This window comes from Chiloscyllium plagiosum, chromosome 18 (genome assembly GCF_004010195.1).
Source record: "Chiloscyllium plagiosum isolate BGI_BamShark_2017 chromosome 18, ASM401019v2, whole genome shotgun sequence".
Classification (NCBI taxonomy): domain Eukaryota; kingdom Metazoa; phylum Chordata; class Chondrichthyes; order Orectolobiformes; family Hemiscylliidae; genus Chiloscyllium; species Chiloscyllium plagiosum.
The window spans coordinates 14,876,325-14,897,823 of NC_057727.1; the positions used below are offsets into that span (position 1 = coordinate 14,876,325).

Sequence of the window (21,499 nt, forward strand, 5' to 3'; positions counted from 1 at the left end):
ATTTCCTGACTTTCTTTGTCAGCCATGGCTGTCTAATCCCTTCCCAGGTAGTCTTTCTTTTCTTGGGGATGAACCTCTGTACTGTGTCCTCAATTATACCCACAAACTCTTGCCATTTTTGCTCTACTGTCTTCCCTGCTAGGCTCTGCTTCCAGTCTATTTTCGTCAGTTCCTCTCTCATGCCCTCATAATTACCTTTATTTAACTGTAACACCATTACATCCGATTTTGCCTTCTCTCTTTCAAACTGCCGACTGAACTCTACCATATTATGATCACTGCTTCCTAAGTGTTCCCTTACTTTAAGATTTTTTTATAAAGTCTGGTTCATTACATAGCACTAGGTCCAGAATAGCCTGCTCCCTTGTGGGCTCCATGACAAGCTGTTCCAAAAAGCCATCCTGTAAGCATTCCATGAACTCCCTTTCTTTGAATAACCAGCTATCATTACCTTGGATTACCTATGCGTATAATGAACTTTAATTCCAACTAATTCTTAAAAGAGGACTGAAACAGCCAAAAAGAGGACTGAAGCAGTCAGTGGATAAAACTTAATTAAATAGTTTTCTAGAGAGACCCTGGCATGTTCCACCCAACAGAGTACCAAGGAGGCTTCAAAGACAGGAAATTCACAAGCTGATCTTTTCTTCTTGGGAGTTCCCTCAGCCTGTGCACTGTGGGAGAAAAGATAGCTATCTGGGTGAGAAATATGTTTCGTGTCTCACCCTTTTAGAATACATGAGATTAAAAGCCAGTTCAACACTGGTCTGTGTGTGCTCATGAAAGACGGTGTGCTAGTGGGCAGATGGAATACAGTGTGAAGTTATGCAACTTGGTAGGAAGAATAGCGGCAAAGATGATTTTCTAAACAGGGAAAGGGTTCAGAAATCTGAAGCAGAAATGGATTTAGGACTCCTTGTTCAGAATTCTCATAAACATAATCTGCAGGTTCATTTGGCAGTTAGGAAGGCAAATGCAATGTCACTGTTCGTTTCAAGAGGGCTAGAACACAAGAACAGAAATGTACTGCTTAGGCTGCATAAGGCTCTGGTCAGACTGTATTTGGAATACTGTGAGCAGTTTTGGGCCACATATCTAAGGAAGGATGTGTTGGCATTGGAGGGGGTCCAGAGAAGATTTACAAGAACAATCTTAAGGATGAAGGGATCGTCCTGTGAGGAGTGGTTGAGAACTCTGGGTTTGTACTCAATGGTGTTTGGAAGGATGGGGGGAGGGGGTGCTATTATTTGACTGAAACTTAGAATACGAGAGGCATGGGTAGAGTGGATGTGGAGAAGGTGTTGCCACCATTAGAAGAGAGTAGGACCCGAGGGCAAAGCCTCAGAGTGAAGGGATGACCCTAAAAATTGAGATGAGGAGGAATTTCTTCAGCCAAAAGGTGGTTAATCTGCAGAACTCATTGCTACAGAGGGCTGTGGAGGTCAAATCATTGAGTTACTTAAAACAGAGATAGATAGGTTCTTGATTGGTAAGAGGATCATGAGTTACAGGGAGAAGGCTGGAGAATGGGATCGAGAAACTTATCAACCATGATTAAATGGTAGAACAGACTTGATGGGCTGAATACCCATTTCAGTCCCCGTACCTTATAGGTACATGGAGCTTGGCCACAAATCAGGCGTGATCTCATTGAAAGATGGAACAGGCTCAACAGGCTGCATGACCTACTCCTGTTCCTATAGTTTATTAGAATTAGAACTCAAGGAGGCCTGATTTCATTAACTCCTTTAAAAACACAAATACAGTTGGTTTGGGAGAAAGGTACCCATAAGGGAAGAGATTCTTTATAAATTAACCCTCAAACAACTGAAAGGGATGGATGAAGTAAGGAATTTGGGTTATCCCACCTGGAACTATAACAGCTTGGAGAACATTGGTGTTTAACATTGGAGTACAGTACAGTACAGGCCCTGCGGCCCTCGATGTTGTGCCAACCTTTTAACCTACTCTAAGATCAAACTAACCTACATACCTTACAACTTACTATCATTCATGTGTTTATTGAAGAGTGGCCTAAATGTCCTTAATGTATCTGACTCGACTACCACTGCTGGCAGTGCATTCCACAGACCCACCACACTCTGTGTAAATAACCTACCTCTGACATCTCCCCCAAAACTTCCTCCAATCATCTTAAAATTATGCTGCCTCATGATAGACATTTCCACCTGGGAAAAAAGTCTCTGGCTATCCACCCTAAGCCTCTCATCATGTTGTACACCACTATTGAGTCACCTCTCATCCTTCTTCGCTCCAATGAGAAAAGTCCTAGCTCCCTCAACCTTTCTTCATAAGACATGCCCTCCAGTTCAAGCAGCATTCTGGTAAATCTGCTCTGCACTCTCTCTAAAGCTTCCATATCCTTCCAAAATGAGGTGACCAGAACTGGACACAATGTTCCAAATGTGGTCTAACCAGGGCTTTATAGAGCTGCAGCATAACCTCGCATTTGCTCATAACAAATTGAGGCTCATGACCACAATTTTAACCCAGAAAAAAAAAACCTAAAGAATTACAGTCGGCATACTGTCACTTTGAAATCAATTTAACACTATCGAACAACCTACATCTGATACCAGTGTGTTTCTAGCAGACGTAGGGGACGTGATGAGAGTTTAAAAGTTTTATCCCTTGCTCAGTTAAAAGATTGAATGAAGTCCTTGCAACTAGAATTTCACCTGAAAGCCAGAAAACCTGAAGTTTTAAAAGGGGTAGTCAATAGTTTACAGGAGATTCAGTATGATAAAATGGGTGGAACAGTGGCAGAGAGACTACACTGGAACAGTAGAAATCAGAATTTCAAGAAGTTGGAAAGACAAAGAGAGAGACAGAGAGAGAGGTTTGACAGAAATAGGAAAGGGAGGAAAAAGGGGAGAACAGAGAGTGTTACCAGGATATTGTATCCAAAGAAAGGGTGGCCATATTTCCTCAGGACGAAGTCAGCAAGCTTGTGATATTACAGCAAGCTAAACTCCACTGCTGAGGAAAAGCCATAGCCAGAGAATGCAGTAAGTGCCAAGGTGCTGGTAAATGGGATTGGAGGAGGTTAAATGTCCATTCTGTTTTGTGGTTTGCATCTGGTGTAACCTTACACTGGCACCAGTGACTACTGAATTCACCCACATTCTGCCTGTGGACAGGATCCACCTACTCCTTTGTGATGATCTGGCAGGACCAAAGTCAATAGCATCTCCAGCAGTCCCCAAGAAGTTCGCTGAGTTCAGGGAGACCAAACAGATGCAGGTAGGATTATTCCATGCCTGTGGGGTCATGTAATTCATGGGCAGACAGCAGAGGCTGAGCTGGCACTGTGAACAGAAGACCCTCTGGCCTGGCTATCTGAAACCTTTTGTTTTGGGATTTTAAAAGACTCCAATGAAATAATGAACAGAATGCCCTTGGTAGCAGCCCAACAGCTGATTTACTGTTAAAAACAAAAACAGAAATTGCTGGAGAAACTCAACAGATATTGCAGCATCTGTGGAGAGAAAACAGAGTTAACATTTCGTTCCAGTCACCCTTCTTCAGAATGCTGTTAAAAGCATCAGCTCAGACAGCTCATGCTGAAACTGAGGAAGATGCAACCTCTGAAATCTGCAATATTAATAATGAGGGGCTGAGGAGGAAATGGACACCCCCTGTAAATGAGGAATGAACACATATGAGCGACAGATATACAACTCTGAGGGCTGGCCATGTTGTCATGCACAAAACCCAAGCCCACATCAGTCAGTGTCTTTACCCCACAAGGACTCAGTAAGGTTCTGCAGAACCTGCCACACTGACCAGGTTGTGAGGAAACCCAACTTGCATTAAGACTTGGATCTAAGACTCCTGAGCTGGCTTTTGGGGAACCATTCAGCAATGTGTCAGTACACTGTGTGAGGCCCCCACCCTAAATCAAAAAGGGGCTACCAGCATGTCCTTATCATTATGGATGTGGCTACTCATTTCTTAGAGACTGTTCCCAATAATCAGATCTCCCAGGCAGTGGTTGCCCCAAATCTTCAACTGGTATGGCCCGACCAGCCAGATCTGGGCTCAAGGTTTTGTCCAGAATACTCCAGGAAGTCACATATGACCAAGTGGAGATCTTTATCACAGTCACAAAAGGTGCTATAAAGGTATCACAAAAGGTACTGAAAAATATTGATCAGGCCAACGTCCTATGAGTACCCCCAAAACTGGGATAAATTACTAGATTTTCTTCTGTTTGCCACCAAGAACTGACCCAACAGGTCAACCAGTTTTACTTCATTTGAATTAGTTTGCATGCACCAAGTTTGAGGGCCTCTTAAGAGCAATCAAGAAGAGGTTTATGAACAGAAGGGAAAAGTTTCCATATCAGGTTCTGAAGCAGAGTTCCAAAAGTGATTTGCAAAGTAGCTGAAGAACACTGAAAATTCTCCTAGCCAGTGATGCAACAACAGCCCTTAACCTTTCAGGCAGGAATCCACATGCTAGCACATTTAGCAATACTTGCTGAACCAAGCCTGGCTCAGAGGACTATTGAGAGCAGACAAAAACCTGGGGAATAGTAGAACTATCTGGTTGAGGCTCCAGATCAGGGGAAAAGAAACAAAGGGTGTGTCATGTCAACGTGATAAAGTAATACCACACCAAAATGGAGATAGGCAGTCTGTTTCATTACCACTGCCCTGGCGGATGAGAGAAGCGGTGGGGATGTATTGGATGCTTGATGTGTCCAAGCCAACATTGATCCTTCTACTTGCTAGTTAACTATTGCAGAAATACTGGCAAGCTTAGGCTATTTACCTACCCACCTAGAAACAGAAAAGCGAGCAGTTAATGAGAATTGCTCACTGCATTAAAGACTTACGTAGAGACTAGCCAGGATGCACCACACTAGTGATGTGGATATGGGCAGGAACCTCCCATTAGGTGATATTCCTATCATTTAAGAGGAGTTTAACTACATGCTGGAGAGCTAATGGATCGTAGCAGGAATAGCTGGAGCTCCCCAGTTGTGCTTGTGCCCACTTACTCAAGTTGGAAGATCGCACAGATAGTTCCAATACAGCAGCCTATATTTCTAAGATAGATTTACTCAAGAGGAACAGGCAGATGCCGTAGAGTGCCCACTTGAGTAAAATCTCTGACTTCATAACTTCAGATTGGATATCATTTTAATAAGCAAGATTGTTCCAGTTTGAAGCTAAAAGCACAATGCATTTGAAGCAGCCATCAGTGGGAGTGACATTGGTGTAGGGGCATCTTCAGGAAGGTGTATCAAGAACAGTGAGACCCATCAGATACTTCGCAAAAAAACTAAAGAAACGGCAGAGATAGTAATCTACTATAGAGAAGCAGCCCCTTGGTTTATCACTAAATCTCAATCACAGAGATTGTTCCAAAATGGGTACAGAGGCAATTGCTGCATTGCACAACCTGCTAATGTTTGTGGAAACATTTAAGACCCAGAATTGAAATTTATTGCGTCAACCATACCATTAAAAAAAATACACATTGCAGGGAAATCAAATATGATTACAGACACCTATCTAGAATCTAGAGACCTGGTTAGAAGGGAAGGTAACAAAGAACAAGGCTAGAAGACTGAATGTGTAGATATGATTGCTTGTTGTTTTAGGTGTTAAATTCTTTTTCACCCTAATAAGAGATCTATTTAATTCATTTTGAGGGGCATATATTATAACCCTGGATCACTTTTGGATATATCAGTCTTTAATTGAACTTGCTTTTTAAAGGGAGGACTGATCAAGCCAAAACGACAGATGTAAATTTAGTGGCTGTCAGGAGATATAGACCTCATGAAGTGACAAGGGAGCTTCAATGGAGTGGACTTAAAAGGGAGAAGTGCACTTCAAACTACACCTTGGTCTCCTTGGTCTTAGCTTAGACTGTTGAGGTACTCAGTATACTAGCCTGGCTTCAAGCACATGTGTGTTCGAGGAATCTATTCTTTAGTCACCCATGTGGGAAAGACTGGCTAAATTGGCTCCTTTTAAAACATGAATTCATTTTGTCTGGGAGAAAGGTGTCATAAAGGAGGGGAATGTTTCTAAGTTAACTTTGTTGCAAGCAGAGGAAGTGGGTGAATAATGAAGGCAAGCCAGTTCAGTCTTCTTCTCCTAGGAGCATGTTCCCATCTGGAACCATAATGACTTAGGAATCTTGCCTGGGGCCTGACCGTGACATCAACAAAATAGAGACAGCTGATTAGTAGCAATAAGCTGATTAATTTACAAGTCCGTGCCATACCTTCACTCTAAACATACACAAATACTGAGAAATCAGTGCTCTGTAGGCCTACATTCCACTGAAGGTATAAATACTGCTCCATTTGGGTTAGCATCCTGGGGCTTTGCTTTCCTATTGGGAAATTAATATGACCAAGAGTGCTCAAGCCCAGCCCTTTCCAAAGGAAAATCTGGGATGGTTTACAGCCAGTGCTTTCCAAACTTCTTTCTGTGACCTTATTTGGAGGTTTGAAAATTATTGTGACCACCACCAGCAGTCCCTCTCCCCACATGAAAAGCAGGAACAATGGGGGGGGTTGACAACACATCTGTTAGACCAGAGGGTAGAGGTGAGAAAATCTGAGATTGCAGTTGGAAGAGTGAGAAGGTACAAAGCTCTGGCGTGACCATTACTGTCTTGGAGCTGATGTTTCCACTAACTGTCCCTATACCCCACTTTAGGAAGCCCTGGTGTAAGCTTTGTCAGAACATCTCAGTTTGAGACAACATACATTGACAACTACTCTGAAGATTGCAGGAGCAAATCAACATCAGAATTAAAAAATAAGTAGCCAAACCATATTTTTATTATGTTTATTCAGTCTTATAAATTCAGAAATATGGTTTTTGTACATTTCAAATGATAATATTACTAGAACTTAATACAATGGTAAAGATGTTACACATTTTTAAAACTCCAATGGCAGTAGATTGGTCTGTCTTATGACTTACTCCATTATTAGATGATCAGTCAAGGTGACAGTTGGAATGTTGCCCTGATGGTATGATGTTCAATCTTGGAGGGAGTGGGAATTGAGGTGAAGACAGAGGGAAAACTGACAATGCCCGTCCTGTGCTAACTTGACTGTTAACAGCCAAGGCAGAGGTCAAGCAACTCTCACTTGCAGATTAAGTGAAGTTTAGGAATGATCTTCAAAATATATTTTCTCAATTCTATCCAGTTAATTTGCAAGTATTCTGCAAACTGTAGTCATGGAGAAATGAAAATTTATACTAACCTGGTGGTGGGGATGGTGGGAAGTAGGAAATCAGAATAGTGGTTTTAGTGGATGGATCATGTTGTTTTCCCCCTTCCTACTGTAATACAATGGAAACATTTAGGATCAAGCTCCAGAATCCTTTTAGTTTTCAAGCAAAAGATTTGGAAAATTGGCACTTTCATTTGCTGGATACCTTAACAATACACCTTCCAGGAAACTGTGCTGCTCACTGGATGGATGGCATCGCCTGAAATTGTCTGGACCCAGGAAGACATCGGATGGTTGCATTATTACAGCTGTGCAGGAGAGTTGATAAAGGCAGCAAGTGACGTTAGACAATAGCATTGCAGTAAAATGTTTTTAATTAATGTCATATCTAGGCTTAAACAATGACATTAAATCCATGAATTTTAATCTGCAATGTTCTGACTTTAGAAAATAATGAATACAACGACAAAGCATGTAAGGAACCACATTTCTTTGTATTTATCCATTAAGTGACTCAGTACTCCCCACCCCATACATCCAATGTCAGTGTCAATATTCTCCCAACTGGTAATGTTTTACCATATCTTACAAACATAATGTGTAGTGCTTTGTTTTCATTTCATCCACCATCCATCCTGTTAGTAGCTTGCAACAGATCACAATTCAGTTGAAATGATCAGCACCTCCATCTTTTGGAGTTCAACTTTTGCTTGGGGACCAGGTTCAAAATTATCATCTAAAATTAGCACCGTCAGAGAACAGACTTGGTTCACCTCAGCCTGGAGTGGACTTAAACCCAAGTTGTGGGTGGAAATAAGTATGTCTCAGAACATTGGACCACAACAAACCTTTCCCCACCCTCCCTCAGCCGAGGCTGGATTGTATCAATTGACAAGAAGCAAAATGATTGTGCTCTAATGAAAAGCATCACCCCTTCCCTGATTGATAATTGCTTTCTGTACAATCAAAGGTGGGCTATCTTTTTTAAAAAATGGTGCAAAGCAGAAGGGCCAGCACAGTTCTTAGAGCATTAAAGGAACAATACATACTGTGTTGGTTTTATCCAGAGTTGACCAAACAATCATGTTTAATCTTACTGGACAGTAAATGGATTTTTAAAAACTTTCTCAGGTTCTATCCTGCTGCACTCAACATACACATCAAAATTTCAAGCTTCAACAACACAAGACAGCTTCAAGTATTTTTGTTGCATTAATAAATTAATGAAAAAATGCTCTTATCACAATAACATAAATCAGTAAAAAATAATAAGATAAAAATTTCATCTCTGAATTACAAAGATACAAAAATGTATAAAAAAGTTTTTTTTCCTCAAATTCACCACCCCACCCCAAAGATGTTGGATATGTTTGAAGAGAAGCTTTCATTTATTTGTTTTAAAAGCAAGGAAGAAAACCATCACTCACCGACCACTGGTGTTCTGAAAGAAATTAAAAGCTAATGCGTCACAATGCTCAAGACTTAATACTGCTTCCTTCTTCAACAGGAAACAATGAAGATACAGTACGGTGGGAGTTTCTCAGTTTATAACCAAAGATCTTCTGTAAAATGAATGATTTCCAGGCAACCAAAATGACAACAAAAGGACAGCTCTTACAATAGGCATCTCAGCTGTCTGGTGGCATTTTATTCATAAAGCATTTGGGGTCATTAGAGATTGTTGTTTAGTATGTGAAGCTATAACACATTCTTTAAATATTACAAAAGATGATATTATTAGGACACAGAATCATTGACTTTTATAGGGCTCTTAATCTTTCCTCTGTCATTGAGCAAAGTTTGTTCATTTTGGGAGTGTGGTGCGTTAAATACATAACTAATTCCTGAGGAAGTTGCTTGGGTCAGCGTTCCTAAAACCATGCTCAAGGTGAATGATGTGCAAGAGCTAAACCTGTGTTTGTCTGATCAACCAATCTACTACACATTTCTGTTGATCAAACAGGAGTTCCAAAGAGTTAGTAAAACAAAGATGGGGAGTATGCTGTATTACATTTGCCCTGTTCAGTAAAAAAGAAGGGTCATGCTTTCCTGTGGATACAAGCAGTGTAACTTTATGGGGGATCAGTATCTTCAGTTTAAGGAGTCTTGCAAGGCTGCTTTACCATGTCTCTGCACAACGACTGACTAGATTAGATTAGATTCCCTACAGTGTGGAAACGGCCCAACAAGTCCACACCGACCCTCCGAAGAGTAACCCACCCAGACGCATTTCCTTTAGACTAATACACCTAGACACTATGGGCAATTTAGCACGGCCAATTCACCTAACCTGCACATCTTTGGACTGTGGGAGGAAACTGGAGCACCCGGAGGAAACCCACGCAGCCACAGGGAGAATGTGCAAACTCCACACAGACAGTCACCCAAGGCTGGAATCGAACCTGGGTCTCTGGCACTGCAAGGCAGCAGTGTTAACCACTGAGACTGGTGAAATGGTAAGGGCCAAGAGTGCTTTATGCCAATTCTACTAATTATAATTGGTTATGCAAATAGTTGTTTTTAACAAATAAATTTTTAAAAAGCCAGGATACTGAAAATACGAAAGACGGATCTCTTCATTTATCTCATATAGTGGCTTCAAGGCTATACCCCCAGGAGAAATCTACTGAATTAAAGTATTTACAGCTAACAGAATAAGACTCATTTTGTCTTATTAACCTCTCTCTCTAAAACACAACAACCCCAGGTTTTAAATTAATTTGTTTTTTTAAAGTTACACAATTCTCACCTACAACACCTGAATTGCGCCAGGTCCATTGAATTGTTAATGTATTTATAATATTAACTTATGTGTATTACACGTCAGAAAGTTAATGATAGAAAACATTTAACTACAGATGACGTAAAGGGACAATCTCGTTAGCCTGGGGAGTTTCCATAGGTGCTTAACTGAGAACCATCTGCTTCAAACACTTGACTGAAATTCCCTAATATGGCCACCAGGGTAAATTTGACCCTATTATGAGTTGCAGATTCCTTATAATGCTTTTGGTGTACTTGCAGCCCACAAATGCAGTGGTTCAAGAAGGCAGCTTACCATCAACTTATCCAAGGGAATTAGTTAACCAAATTTAGAGGTGGCTAAAATACATAATTAATTACAACTTTTAGAACACGTTATGGTGCCAATTGCCCTTGTGAAGATGATGTTGTATTTTATCAAGGATGATATGTATCAGAGGTTTAAAAGAGGGTATTTGAAGGAATAATTGCTTAAAATAGGACTGCAAAATGTAGAATATTTTCAGGTAAGAGTTCCAATTGATAATGATAACTAAAATTAGAATTTCATTAGAATTTCATGAACCCTGCATTTCTAAAAGTTATGGATCCAAAATTCTCAGCAGAAGTTGCCTTCTGTTATTGTGGTGTGTATGAGCTTATTTGTGAACATCATGTTGTGAGTAGGAATGCACAGAGAAATTCATAAGTTACATTACAGAATGAACTTAACCAGTATGTACTGTGTTTATAAATAAACGCATGTTTAGGATTTACAGTATAAGTTTCCTGACCACAATGTAAAGACGATTTCTGCTGTGAAGCCCCTCTTTAAGTAATGAATAGATTTATTTCTTAGAAAAAGATATAGGGTCCCTTGCCTGTCATATTGAGCATGTATAAGATATTTATGTACTGTAATAGTGCAGAAATTTCAAAATATCACAACAGGAAACACATTTATAAAAATAATGGTTCCATTATTTTAGATAAAATGCTTGATAAAGTGATTTTGGATGTTTTCTTCAAGGAGACCTTATGAATGGCAAACTGCGCCATCTTCTCAATTCACTTTAGATTAAATAGTCATCTGAGTGTATTGGTTTGGTAGTGCAGCGCTTATTTGTGTAATTGGGAGGGGGACTGGAATTTACTCACAACAGCAGGTTATTCAGTAACATGATCTATACGATGCAGATTGGCATAAACTGGGCAACTCCAAACTCATCCATTGCATCATTTTCTCTTGAACAAAGAGATACTGGATTGCAAGTCAGGCTATACTGGTGAAGCAAATTACATGTTACTACTATAGTTTGAATAAACTCTCAATTAGTCCCAAATGCAATTATTACTGTACTAATATTTATCTCTTACATTTGATAACATGAGCCTGCAATAATTCCATCATGAAGATTAGTGATGATTTGAAGAAATATAGGCTGTTGCAGGTCTTGAGCTTGAACACTAGAGGATGGCAGTAGTTTTCTTCCTTATTTAACCTATCTACCCTGTTATCTACCATAAAACTCTACAGAGAAAGATGGAAGTTGCTGCTAATAGAGGAGATCATCTCTCTCTCAAGTGGGTGCAGAAATTAAATATTCTCCTAGTCTGGAATGTTCAATATTCTTTGCTTTTTTGGCACTCACAATGGTGCCCGAATCAGTGCGATTTCAAAGTAGATATGTCCTCTGATAGGAACAATTTTGAGAATGAAGTAATATCCATTTTCCTTTTATTTAACTCTTGACCCAATGGCTCTGCAGGTTGTGGCTGACTCCTTTGACCCCTCAAGTTTTAGGTAGAGTGATTTGTCCCATTTCTCAGTAACATTTGGTCTTCGTGCCACTTGTGCCTTTGGGTACCCACAGAGACAAAACACAGACACAGGAAAGCGATATTGCCTCAAGACTGCGTATCAGCTCTTGCCATTCTGTTTAAATAAAAGCAAATTAAGAACAGACTTATTTTAAACTCAATTAGACAAGGCAACAGTGATAAACATCAGAATTCAGGATGTTCAAAAATAACTGGTTAATGCATTAAAAAAAAACAAACAGGTTTATCAAACTCAGATACAGTCTCAAATTCAGAGTACAGGACTGATCTCTACTCGCTATTATATCTCGGTGTGCGTTTTTATTTTCAAATGCTCATTTTTAATTGAAGAACAGCACTTAAATTGAGGGTCACTAACCATCTCAAAGTTGCAGCGGAACATACTGAATTCAAATATAGTGTGGATAAGTGAAGGTTAGTAACATAGCAATGATAAGCTGGAACTACAATACTCTAAAAGGTGGGGCTGAATCCATTAATGGCATGCAATCAGAAGTGAAGCCAAACATTTGGTTGAGCTTGTATTATCATGAATCAGAAGTGAGACATCAAAATCAAACTCTAGTGAAAACCAGCCATTTTTTGAACGTCATTATTAACAAATGCATTATTGTGAAATGCTACCTTAGAGAATGGACCTGGCTGAAGCCACTTTAAAGTCAGTACAGTAAGAAAAACATATTGAGCATCTTTAGTCAGTTATCACATTTTGAGGAGCAACGGCCAGGTGCTTTCCCAAAAGGAGAGATAATCATAAAGGAGAACTGATTATCTGGGCCTTGTTTGGTGTATGGTCTACTTAGACCTATTAGTTGACATTAGTTTACAGGTTACAGAATAGCACTGGTATTGCATTAGAGAATGAATTACAACTGCATATAATGTCGATGAATCAATGGGAAGTATTTGCAATGTGAATGAAATAGAGGAAATATGGTTTATCTAAGACAAGAAGGAATGTGATCCATTTAAATTCAGTTTCAAATTTTGGAATTCTATATATAGGAAAAATGAATTATATTATTGAAATGTAATATAATAAAAGGAAGAGAAAAAGGACCAATGGTGTGAGAATGAAACAAGCAGATGTCTTTTATTTCACATTCCATAATGCTAATGCATTGTGGTGGGGTGAATACAACTTAATTCATTTGAAACCCATTTAATTGGAGGGAATATGATCAACTGAAGTTTATATAGCTTAAAAAATTAAGACTAGATGAGAGGGTGCGAAGAAACTCTGCATGGCATATAAACACCAAAACAAACCAGTTAGGAAAGATGGCTGGTTTCTGAGCTGAAGATGTCAAATAGTTTTCTGTAATTGGATAAGATTTGTATATTGGATATTCAGTAATACGTATATACAATATTCCATCTTAATAGGTCCAAACAGGGTAGATCAAAATGCATGTACTGAAAGAGTTTGATCCCCTTTCACCTAAAGCGATTCCATATCCCGAGCCTGTACCACTGCAGTCACCCAAACTATCTTTCATTTTAGATTAGATTCCCTACAGTGTGGAAACAGGCCCTTCGGCCCAACAAGTCCACACCGACCCTTCAAAGAGCAACCATCCAGACCCATTCCCCTAAATTCACCCCTGACTAATGCACCTAACACTACAGGCAATTTAGCATAGCCAATTCACCTAACCTGCACGTCTTTGGACTGTGGGAGGAAACCGGAGCACCCGGAGGAAACCCATGCCGACATGGGGAGAATGTGCAAACTCCACACAGACAGCTGCCTGAAGTGGGAATTGAGCCCAGGTCCCTGGTGCTGTGAGGCAGCAGTGCTACCACTGAGCCACTGTGCCGCCCTTTATATGGAGGTCAAAGACGGACTAGAGGGACACCAGGTAAAAAGCTCTAGATAAGATGGGGAAAGGATGTATCCAATGTCACCCTCATTGTGATGGCTAACTTTTGTGTTTGTCTGCATCAAGTTGTGCATAGACCATAGGTACGCAAATGCCAAGTCTCACTACGCACAGAGGTTCTAGCTGACCCGGTGGTATGAAGGATAGGTTGCCTTGTTGCCGCGGAATGCTCCAAGTAGTCAGACTGTCCCATTTCACCTGCACCTAGAGGAAAAATCACCTTTGGCATCAAGTATATCAGGCAGTGATGAACATCTAACGTCCTCGAGACCTTACAAGAATGGAGAGGGTTGCTTCTGTCAGGTTGTTCCCTGAGCAGACCGTCAATCATTTGGCAGAATTTCTCATCATCAGAACTTTTCAACAAGCACCAGGATGTTGCTTGGCTAGTGGTGAGAAGCGAACTACCCGGCTGATTCTACTCTCAGACTCTCTGTGCCAACACATACTGCCCTCGAAGCAGATGTGGGAGGGGTAGAGAATGTCACACAGCTCCTTCTCGAATGTGCCTTTGTGAAGAAAGTCTGAAGAGAGATGCAGTGGTTTTTGTTGATGTTCGTACCGAGCAGTACCGTGAAGTAGGACTCTGTGCTATACGGGGTGTGCCCTGGGAAACAGAGTCAAGAAAACACCTACTGCGCCTGGAGGACCATCAACTCAGTAAAAGGTGCTCTTTGGTCTGCCCAAAACTTGTTGGTTTCCAGGGTACCAAGTTGACCTCGACCAAGTGTTGCGGCCTGGCATAGTGCAAAGTCCATGACTAGATACTCAGGGATGTATTAGAGCTTGGGATAGCTGTGGTCAGGGCAGAGAAGGGAAAGACTATGGTCTTTCTGCCAAAGTACAACAAGGGTCCGTTCAGTTGTCAGACCTTCCTGTTGCCTCAAAATGAATACAAATAATTTCCTGCATGAGTAGAAAACAGCAGAGAAGCTTTGTGAAATGTCAAAATTCCAATATTTTGTTTGGCTTTTTTAACTGCAAAGACTGTACAGAATTGATTTAGAACCTTTTTATGTACTTTACAGATGACTTTTATGAATAAATTATATTTTGGCAATAAAATAATCATTGAATGATTCTTTTTGTGTTCTCTGCCTGAAGGCACGTCCAACCTACAGCATCCACCATGGGTAGGGCAAGGAGGTAGATCTCAACACAGGAGAAAGTGAGGTCTGCAGATCTCAACACATCCCAGCAGGAACATAAATCAAACTACTTGCTTGAGGTATCAAGCTGATCAAAACCAGGGGCCCATCCAACTAAGTGAACCAACCCCTGTAGGAATCCAAGTTGCTGTAACAGCACACGTCCACACGCATATTGTAGCCTGGAGCTATGGACAGTGATTGCAGCCATGGCCATGCAACTAAGGACAAACGTTACACAGCTCTGAGTAACAATATGGGTTTATTTTACTTTCACAACCACGAAATAATGCAACTGCGAAGTGCAAGCTGAAAGTCAAATCTTGTCATAATGAAGTTGATTATAAACTTCAACAATGTACAGAGTTTGGTTGGAGATCAAACTCCAAAAATCATTATGAAGTTCTAACGTTATGAAAACTTACTTGCAACAGACTGTCAATTACTGATTTCATGCCCAAGACAAATTTATAGCAAAGACGAAAAACATTTCTTTCAAGCTAACATGTTTCATCACATTTTTGAATTGGTTGCAAATCTTGGATACTTGAGGAACACTTATGCTGAGTTTAATTTATTCTCTTTTGTGATGTGAATGTTAACCATCTTTTTATTCAACAAAATATAAACTAAATGTAAAGAAATTGTAGAAAGACATTGCATAAATATGGCACATGGCATTTTAAATTAAGACTGCTGATTTCGTACTGAAACAGTCCCTCTTCAGTACCTACACAGGCACTTCTTCCGCCGTTACATTGATGACTGTATCGGTGCAGCGTCCTGCACCCAGGCTGCACTGGAGCAGTTCATCGACTTCGCCCATAACTTTCACCCAGCCCTCAAAATCACTTGGTCCATCTCAGACACCTCCCTCCCCTTTCTTGACCTCACCATTTCCATCTCTGGCGACAGTCTCCAGACGGACATTTACTACAAACCGACAGACTCCCATAACTATCTGGACTATACCTTCTCCCACCCAATATCCTTCAAAAACTCTATCCCATTCTTCCAATTCCTCCAGTTCTGCTGTATCTGCTTGGACAAGGAGACATTTCACTCGCGAGCGTCCCAGATGTCCACCTATCTTGAACCATGTGCTTTTCCTCCCTCCATCATTCAGACAGCCCTCTGCTGCACCACCTCAAATTCCCTGTCCCACTGCTTTAAACCCCCTTCAACGCAATAAAGACAGAGACCCCTTGTCCTCACCTACCACCCCACCACTCCCCGCATCAGATGCATCATCCTCAAACACTTCAACTCCAAATTGACCCCACCACCAAGAAGATCTCCCCTCCCCACTCCTCTCTGCCTTCCACAAGAACTGCACCCTCCAACAATACTTGGTTCACGCCACCCCTGCCACCAAACCCCCACGTACCTTCCCCTGCAACCTGGAAAAGGTACAAAACCTGCCAGTACATCACCTCCTCACCTGTATCCAGGGCCCCAAACAGTCCTTCTAGGTGAGACAGAGGTTCACTTGCCTCTCTTCCAACCTAATTTACTGCATCAGGTGCTCCCATCATGGTCTGCTCTACATCGGAGAGACCGAACGTAAACTTAGGGAATGGTTCACTAAGCATCTCAGCTGGGCCCGTAAGGGCCAACCAGACCTCCTAGTCACTGCCTATTTTAATTCCCCCAACCACTCGCTTTCCAACATAACCATCCTTGGCCTCCTCCACTGCCAAAACAAACAACACCTCCTATTGGAGGAGCAACACCTCATCTTCCACCTGAGCATCTTACTGCCCAGAGGACTCAACACTGAATTCCCCAATTTCAAATAACCTCCCTTCCCTTCCCCTGATTCCCTTCCCAGTCCTCCCACTCAAATGCTCCCTGCCACCAACCAGATTCATTCCTCCCAGTGACCAACCAGGTCGTACCCTCTGCCTGTCTTTACCTATCCCCACTTCACCACCTTGCCCCCGCCTCTCCCTTCCCCTTTATCTGCAGCCATCTTCCCCCACCCCCACCTCAGTCCTGAAGAAGGGTTACACTCGAAATGTCAACTTCTGCACCTCCTGATGCTGCCTGGCTTGCTGTGTTCTTCCAGTCTCCTGCCTGTCTGGTTTAGGACTGAAATACAGGTACATTTCGATTCCCTGTGTGAATCAGATAAGAGATAAACAAATTCCTTACACTTGGAAGCTATGCCTATTAATTTAATAAAGAATTATCATGCAGATTTCAGCATTTAAAGAGCACCATTCAAATCCCTTGTAACACCTTGTACTTCATCTCTTCAAATTCCAAAACAATATAATTTTTGTTTTCTGGCACAATTGCTTTCCTCACCTATGCGAATGCCATTTTATAACTTTAAGAAATAATTGCTTTGAATTCTAGGACCTTGTATTTTGGATATTAAAGGAAGTGTTTTCAGAATTAGTTACCATTCATTAGATTTTGTTTTTAATAATTAATTCAGTTAAGTGGGATTAAGATGTGAGATTTCATTTTATTCAGATAGAAGAGCTATAAAACATCAGGTAGAACCAGAAACAGACTGCGAGAACTGTCTGCATAAATTACATTTTTATATAATGACCCAGTTCAGAAACACTCATCATCCTTGTGTTGAATTATTGTATTTGTGTATTACAGGGACTTAATAACAAAGCAACTATTTGCCTCAACTATAAGCATGTAGTGCTTATGCTTCATACAAGTTTCATCACAATCATTTTCATTTAAACTAAAAGCTTACATTTCAGATGCTCAGAATCGCTTCACAATTCTCTATTATGACTAATCTTCTCATTCTTTTCAATCTATATTTTTGCCTGCATGGAATTTGAATGATGGTAATGACATGAGAAAAAAAAGTATTGTCTCTTACTCTATCTTGTTATTACCAACATCCTTAAAACTTTGGAATACACAATTAGTTTTAGCATTTCCTTCTTTCTATAATCAACTTTTAAGTTTCAAGCACAATTAATGACTATTTCTTGATTTATCTTGACTTTTATTTCACTCTGTTCAGGAATAATAGTGTGCTCTTCCATGGGTTTTTTCCTTCAAAAGAATTACTGTGAAGGGCATGCCCAATGTTAAAATGAGTGAATGGCAAAGCAGTAAATTAGGAAGAAATAATTAGACAATGCCAAGATTGGAGTTAAAAGTCTGGAGAAAGAAATTCTGAGAGGTTTAACAGTCTTATACAATAAGTTTGTACTGTCCCAATAACAGCCTGTTGGCACTGTAATTCACAACTACAGGTGTTTGATCACTCAATACACGTAATATACATGATTGCCACACTTGCATCAGTCCATTAGTCATAACAATTTGTACTTACTCTGAATCTGGCGAAATCTCTGAGATGCTGTGAGATGTTGCAGAATGTGGTGTTGAGGGGCATGGGGCAGAGGTCATTGAGGATGTCTGTACCCCTGAAGGGGTAAAAGTTGTCTGTGGGGCAGATGGAGTGGTGGTGGAGGGAGCAGAAGAAAGGGCAGAAGAATTAAAAGAAGCAAGGATGGAGGACAGAATATCCAATTGCTCTGTAGAAGGTTGTCGGCTTGGTAATGGACCTAGTTGCTCTCTGGAAGGCTGTCTTCTGGGCAAAGTATTTAGTTGTTCTCTGGAGGGATGCCTGCTAGGCATTGGATCCAAACGCTCTCTGGATAAATACCTGCGAGACATTGTGTCGAGTTGCTCTCGTGAAGAATGTCGACTTGATGTTAGACCTAGTTGCTCTCTAGATGGTTGTCTTCTAGATAGGGTATCTAGATGTTCTCTGGAGGGTTGTTTATTTGACAGAGCCTCTAAATGTTCCCGGGATGCATGCCTACTGGGAACAGTGTCCATCTGCTCTCGCGACATTTGCCTATTAGGTACAGTGTTTAGCCATTCCTTGGACATTTGCCTTACAGGTAACATATCTAGATGTTCTCTGGAACCATGCCTCCTTGGTATTGAGTCTAGCTGTTCTCTGGACCCATGCCTACTGGGTACTCTGTCTTGATGTTCTCTAGAAGCATGCCCACTTGGGGTCATGTCTAGCTGTTCTCTGGACCCATGCCGGCTGGGAACAGTTTCTAGTCGGTCTCGTGATGCATGCCTGCTGGAGAGTGCGTCCAACTGTTCCTTGGACATATGTCTCCTGACTAGCATATCCAACTGCTCACGTGATGAATATCGGCTGGCCGGTTGAGACAGACTTCCAGCGCCGGAGTACATACGGCCATAGGAGGCTGCTGGAACAACCCTGGGACCTAGTGTTGAAGTATTGTACCAAGGCAACTCAATCTGCATTCTGTTGATGGAATTTGAACTTTCATTCTTCAGAGTTGCAGATGGATATTGCATTCTGTTTTTCAGAATCCCTAGACAAAACATATAAACACAGTTCATAATATTTCATGAGTTTATACTGAATAAAGTGAGAAATGATAATGCAGCCAAAGTAAATTATCCCGAGCTTGCCAACTGCAAGTCAAAAAATTGTAGAAAAGTAATATTTGAATTCCGTGTCCCCAAGTCACACAGAGGCAAAAACTGCCCAGTATTTGCACTCCTGATTACTGTGATAACTTTTATTTGAAAGAAAATACTAGGGATTGATTAAGCTGTTGTTATACTATGAAACTGACAGTAACCACTTCCATTTGCAGAGTTAAGTCAGAAACTCAGAGGCTGCTTTCACTGATTTTGCTAGCTCTTATAAAGTTGAAACATTTGCAGCTGCAAAATAATTAGAAATCACTGAATTAACGTGAAATCCCACAATCTGCACTATCATTTGCAATGTAAAACTCTTAAAAAATATTATGTCTTATGAATTAAATATAAGTGGGGTTTCAGTACACTAAACCAAATAAGACAAACAAGGCACTAAAAAATTAAATTTTGTACTTGTGGAATATTAAACTTCTCCATGTTATGATACAAATTGTATGGATTCATAACATATTTAAAATTTATACAATTTCAGCTTCTACCCAAATTCCTCTGATTATGTTCCAAAATTTATTTCATTTTCTGGAAGTTACAAAAATACTTTGAACACTTGCTTGTGGTTTTTTTGGTCTGCTGTCTGTGAGAACCACTTATTGTGCCTGCCTGATGCTCTCAGTTGCTAGAAATCTACTATTGCTAGTGCCAGAATGAAATTTATATTGGGAAAGATGAAATCTATGTCACAGGACTCACTTGATCTTTTTCAGTAGTTTCCTTCGCAGTCAACGCTGACCATCATCATTTTGCTCCTGACCACAAAATCATTGACTACGTCTGAATGTTCAGTTATAAAAAAGATCACATCTTGTCCTCATGAATAGTTTGGCAGTTTTTGTTGTCTATAATCACACTTGCAATTCTTCACTGAGTAGAGAATTTATAGCACCCAATTTTGCAAAAAACAAAATTGGCCCAAAATAGAGGCCCACAATTGTTCATTCAGCCATCTCCCATTTGAAGGGGATGCAGATCAAAGAACTGAGAATGGAAGTTAGCACATAGCTTTCAAGTCACACTTTACAATGCTATGCAGTAGAGTTATTTTGAAAAGATATTAATCAGATAGTTTAATTAGAAAGTACGTGGATTCATTATCACACTTTCAAATCAGAAAGCATTTTGCAGTATAATAGAATATAGCAAGCCCAACAGTCAGATAAGCTAAATTATCATTTAACATTAAGTTTTCACATGAAGATTCACTCTAAAAACTTTACTTAAGATAACTTTGTTTCAAGACCGCAGTTCTATGGGTTTGGATGACATTATAAGTTTGAGCATATCACAGCCTTTTTTTTTTACGTGGAAGTCCAATAAATCTATTCAAGTCAAGAGGTTCAATGTGAGTCTGTCTTCTGCTATATGTTCAAGCAGAAAGAAATATGTAGGAAATACAAAACGTTCCCTATTTCATACACTTGACGTATACTGGATATTGACACAAAATCAAAAAATAGAGTTTTTGTGCAATCTTTGATGCATGTTATTGCATGTTGTTATGCGTGACCTGACCAACATCTGATCAGCACTTGCATCTGTAAAGACATATTATCTGGTTACCATGTTGTATTTGTGAAATCGCACTGTGCACAAATTACCTGCAACAGTTCCTTATATTACAATAGTAACTACACTTCAAAAGAATCTGAGAAATACTTTGCGATGTCCTGAAGGCACAAGGCTATAATAATGCAAGATTTTTCTATTTCTGTTGTATCTCATTGCTCCGTATTTTGCATCTTGATTGTTACCATCACTCTTCATCGTACACCTTACAGCCTTCAGGTGGTTAGCCTGTGGAACTTCTCTACTGGTCCGTTTTGTGGATCCTATATTTATAATATCAGTTCAATAATTCTTCAGCAATTTCCAGGTACATAAGAGCCTGGTTTGGCAACTGCTCTGCTGGGGATCGTAGGAAGATGGTGTGCAGAGCCCAGGCCATCATGGCAACCAACCTGGCATCCTTGGACTCCAATTACATGGCTCGCTGCTGCTGAAATGCTGCCAAGATCATCAAAGATGAAAATGTGTTGCTGGAAAAGCGCAGCAGGTCAGGCAGCATCCAAGGAACAGGAGAATCGACATTTCGGGCATAAGTCCTTCTTCAGGAAACATCATCAAAGACCTTCGCACCCTGGTAATGATCTCCTATAACCTTTTCCATCAGGCAG

The 21,499-nt window shown here is 40.4% G+C and overlaps 2 protein-coding genes across 5 annotated transcripts in view; both read right to left on the reverse strand.

Moving 5' to 3' along the window:
- Positions 1 to 9,082, reverse strand: part of slc26a6 (solute carrier family 26 member 6) — a 160,088-nt gene extending 151,006 nt beyond the window's left edge. The window contains exons 1-2 of one of the 4 annotated variants that reach the window (XM_043707735.1): positions 8,659 to 9,082; positions 7,262 to 7,340 (exon numbers count right to left, since the gene is read on the reverse strand). The gene's annotated coding sequence lies outside the window, so the exon portion shown is untranslated. The other 3 variants (XM_043707733.1, XM_043707734.1, XM_043707737.1) reach the window with 3 other exon arrangements.
- A 523-nt stretch (positions 9,083 to 9,605) lies between these two features.
- LOC122559246 (cadherin EGF LAG seven-pass G-type receptor 3-like) overlaps positions 9,606 to 21,499 on the reverse strand; it is a 62,227-nt gene continuing 50,333 nt past the window's right edge. Inside the window, exons 13-14 of the mRNA XM_043708628.1 lie at positions 18,163 to 19,192; positions 9,606 to 11,909 (exon numbers count right to left, since the gene is read on the reverse strand). Coding sequence (XP_043564563.1) covers positions 11,882 to 11,909; positions 18,163 to 19,192 — 1,058 coding nt within the window. The 3' untranslated portion in view covers positions 9,606 to 11,881. The remainder of the gene's footprint in view (positions 11,910 to 18,162; positions 19,193 to 21,499) is intronic.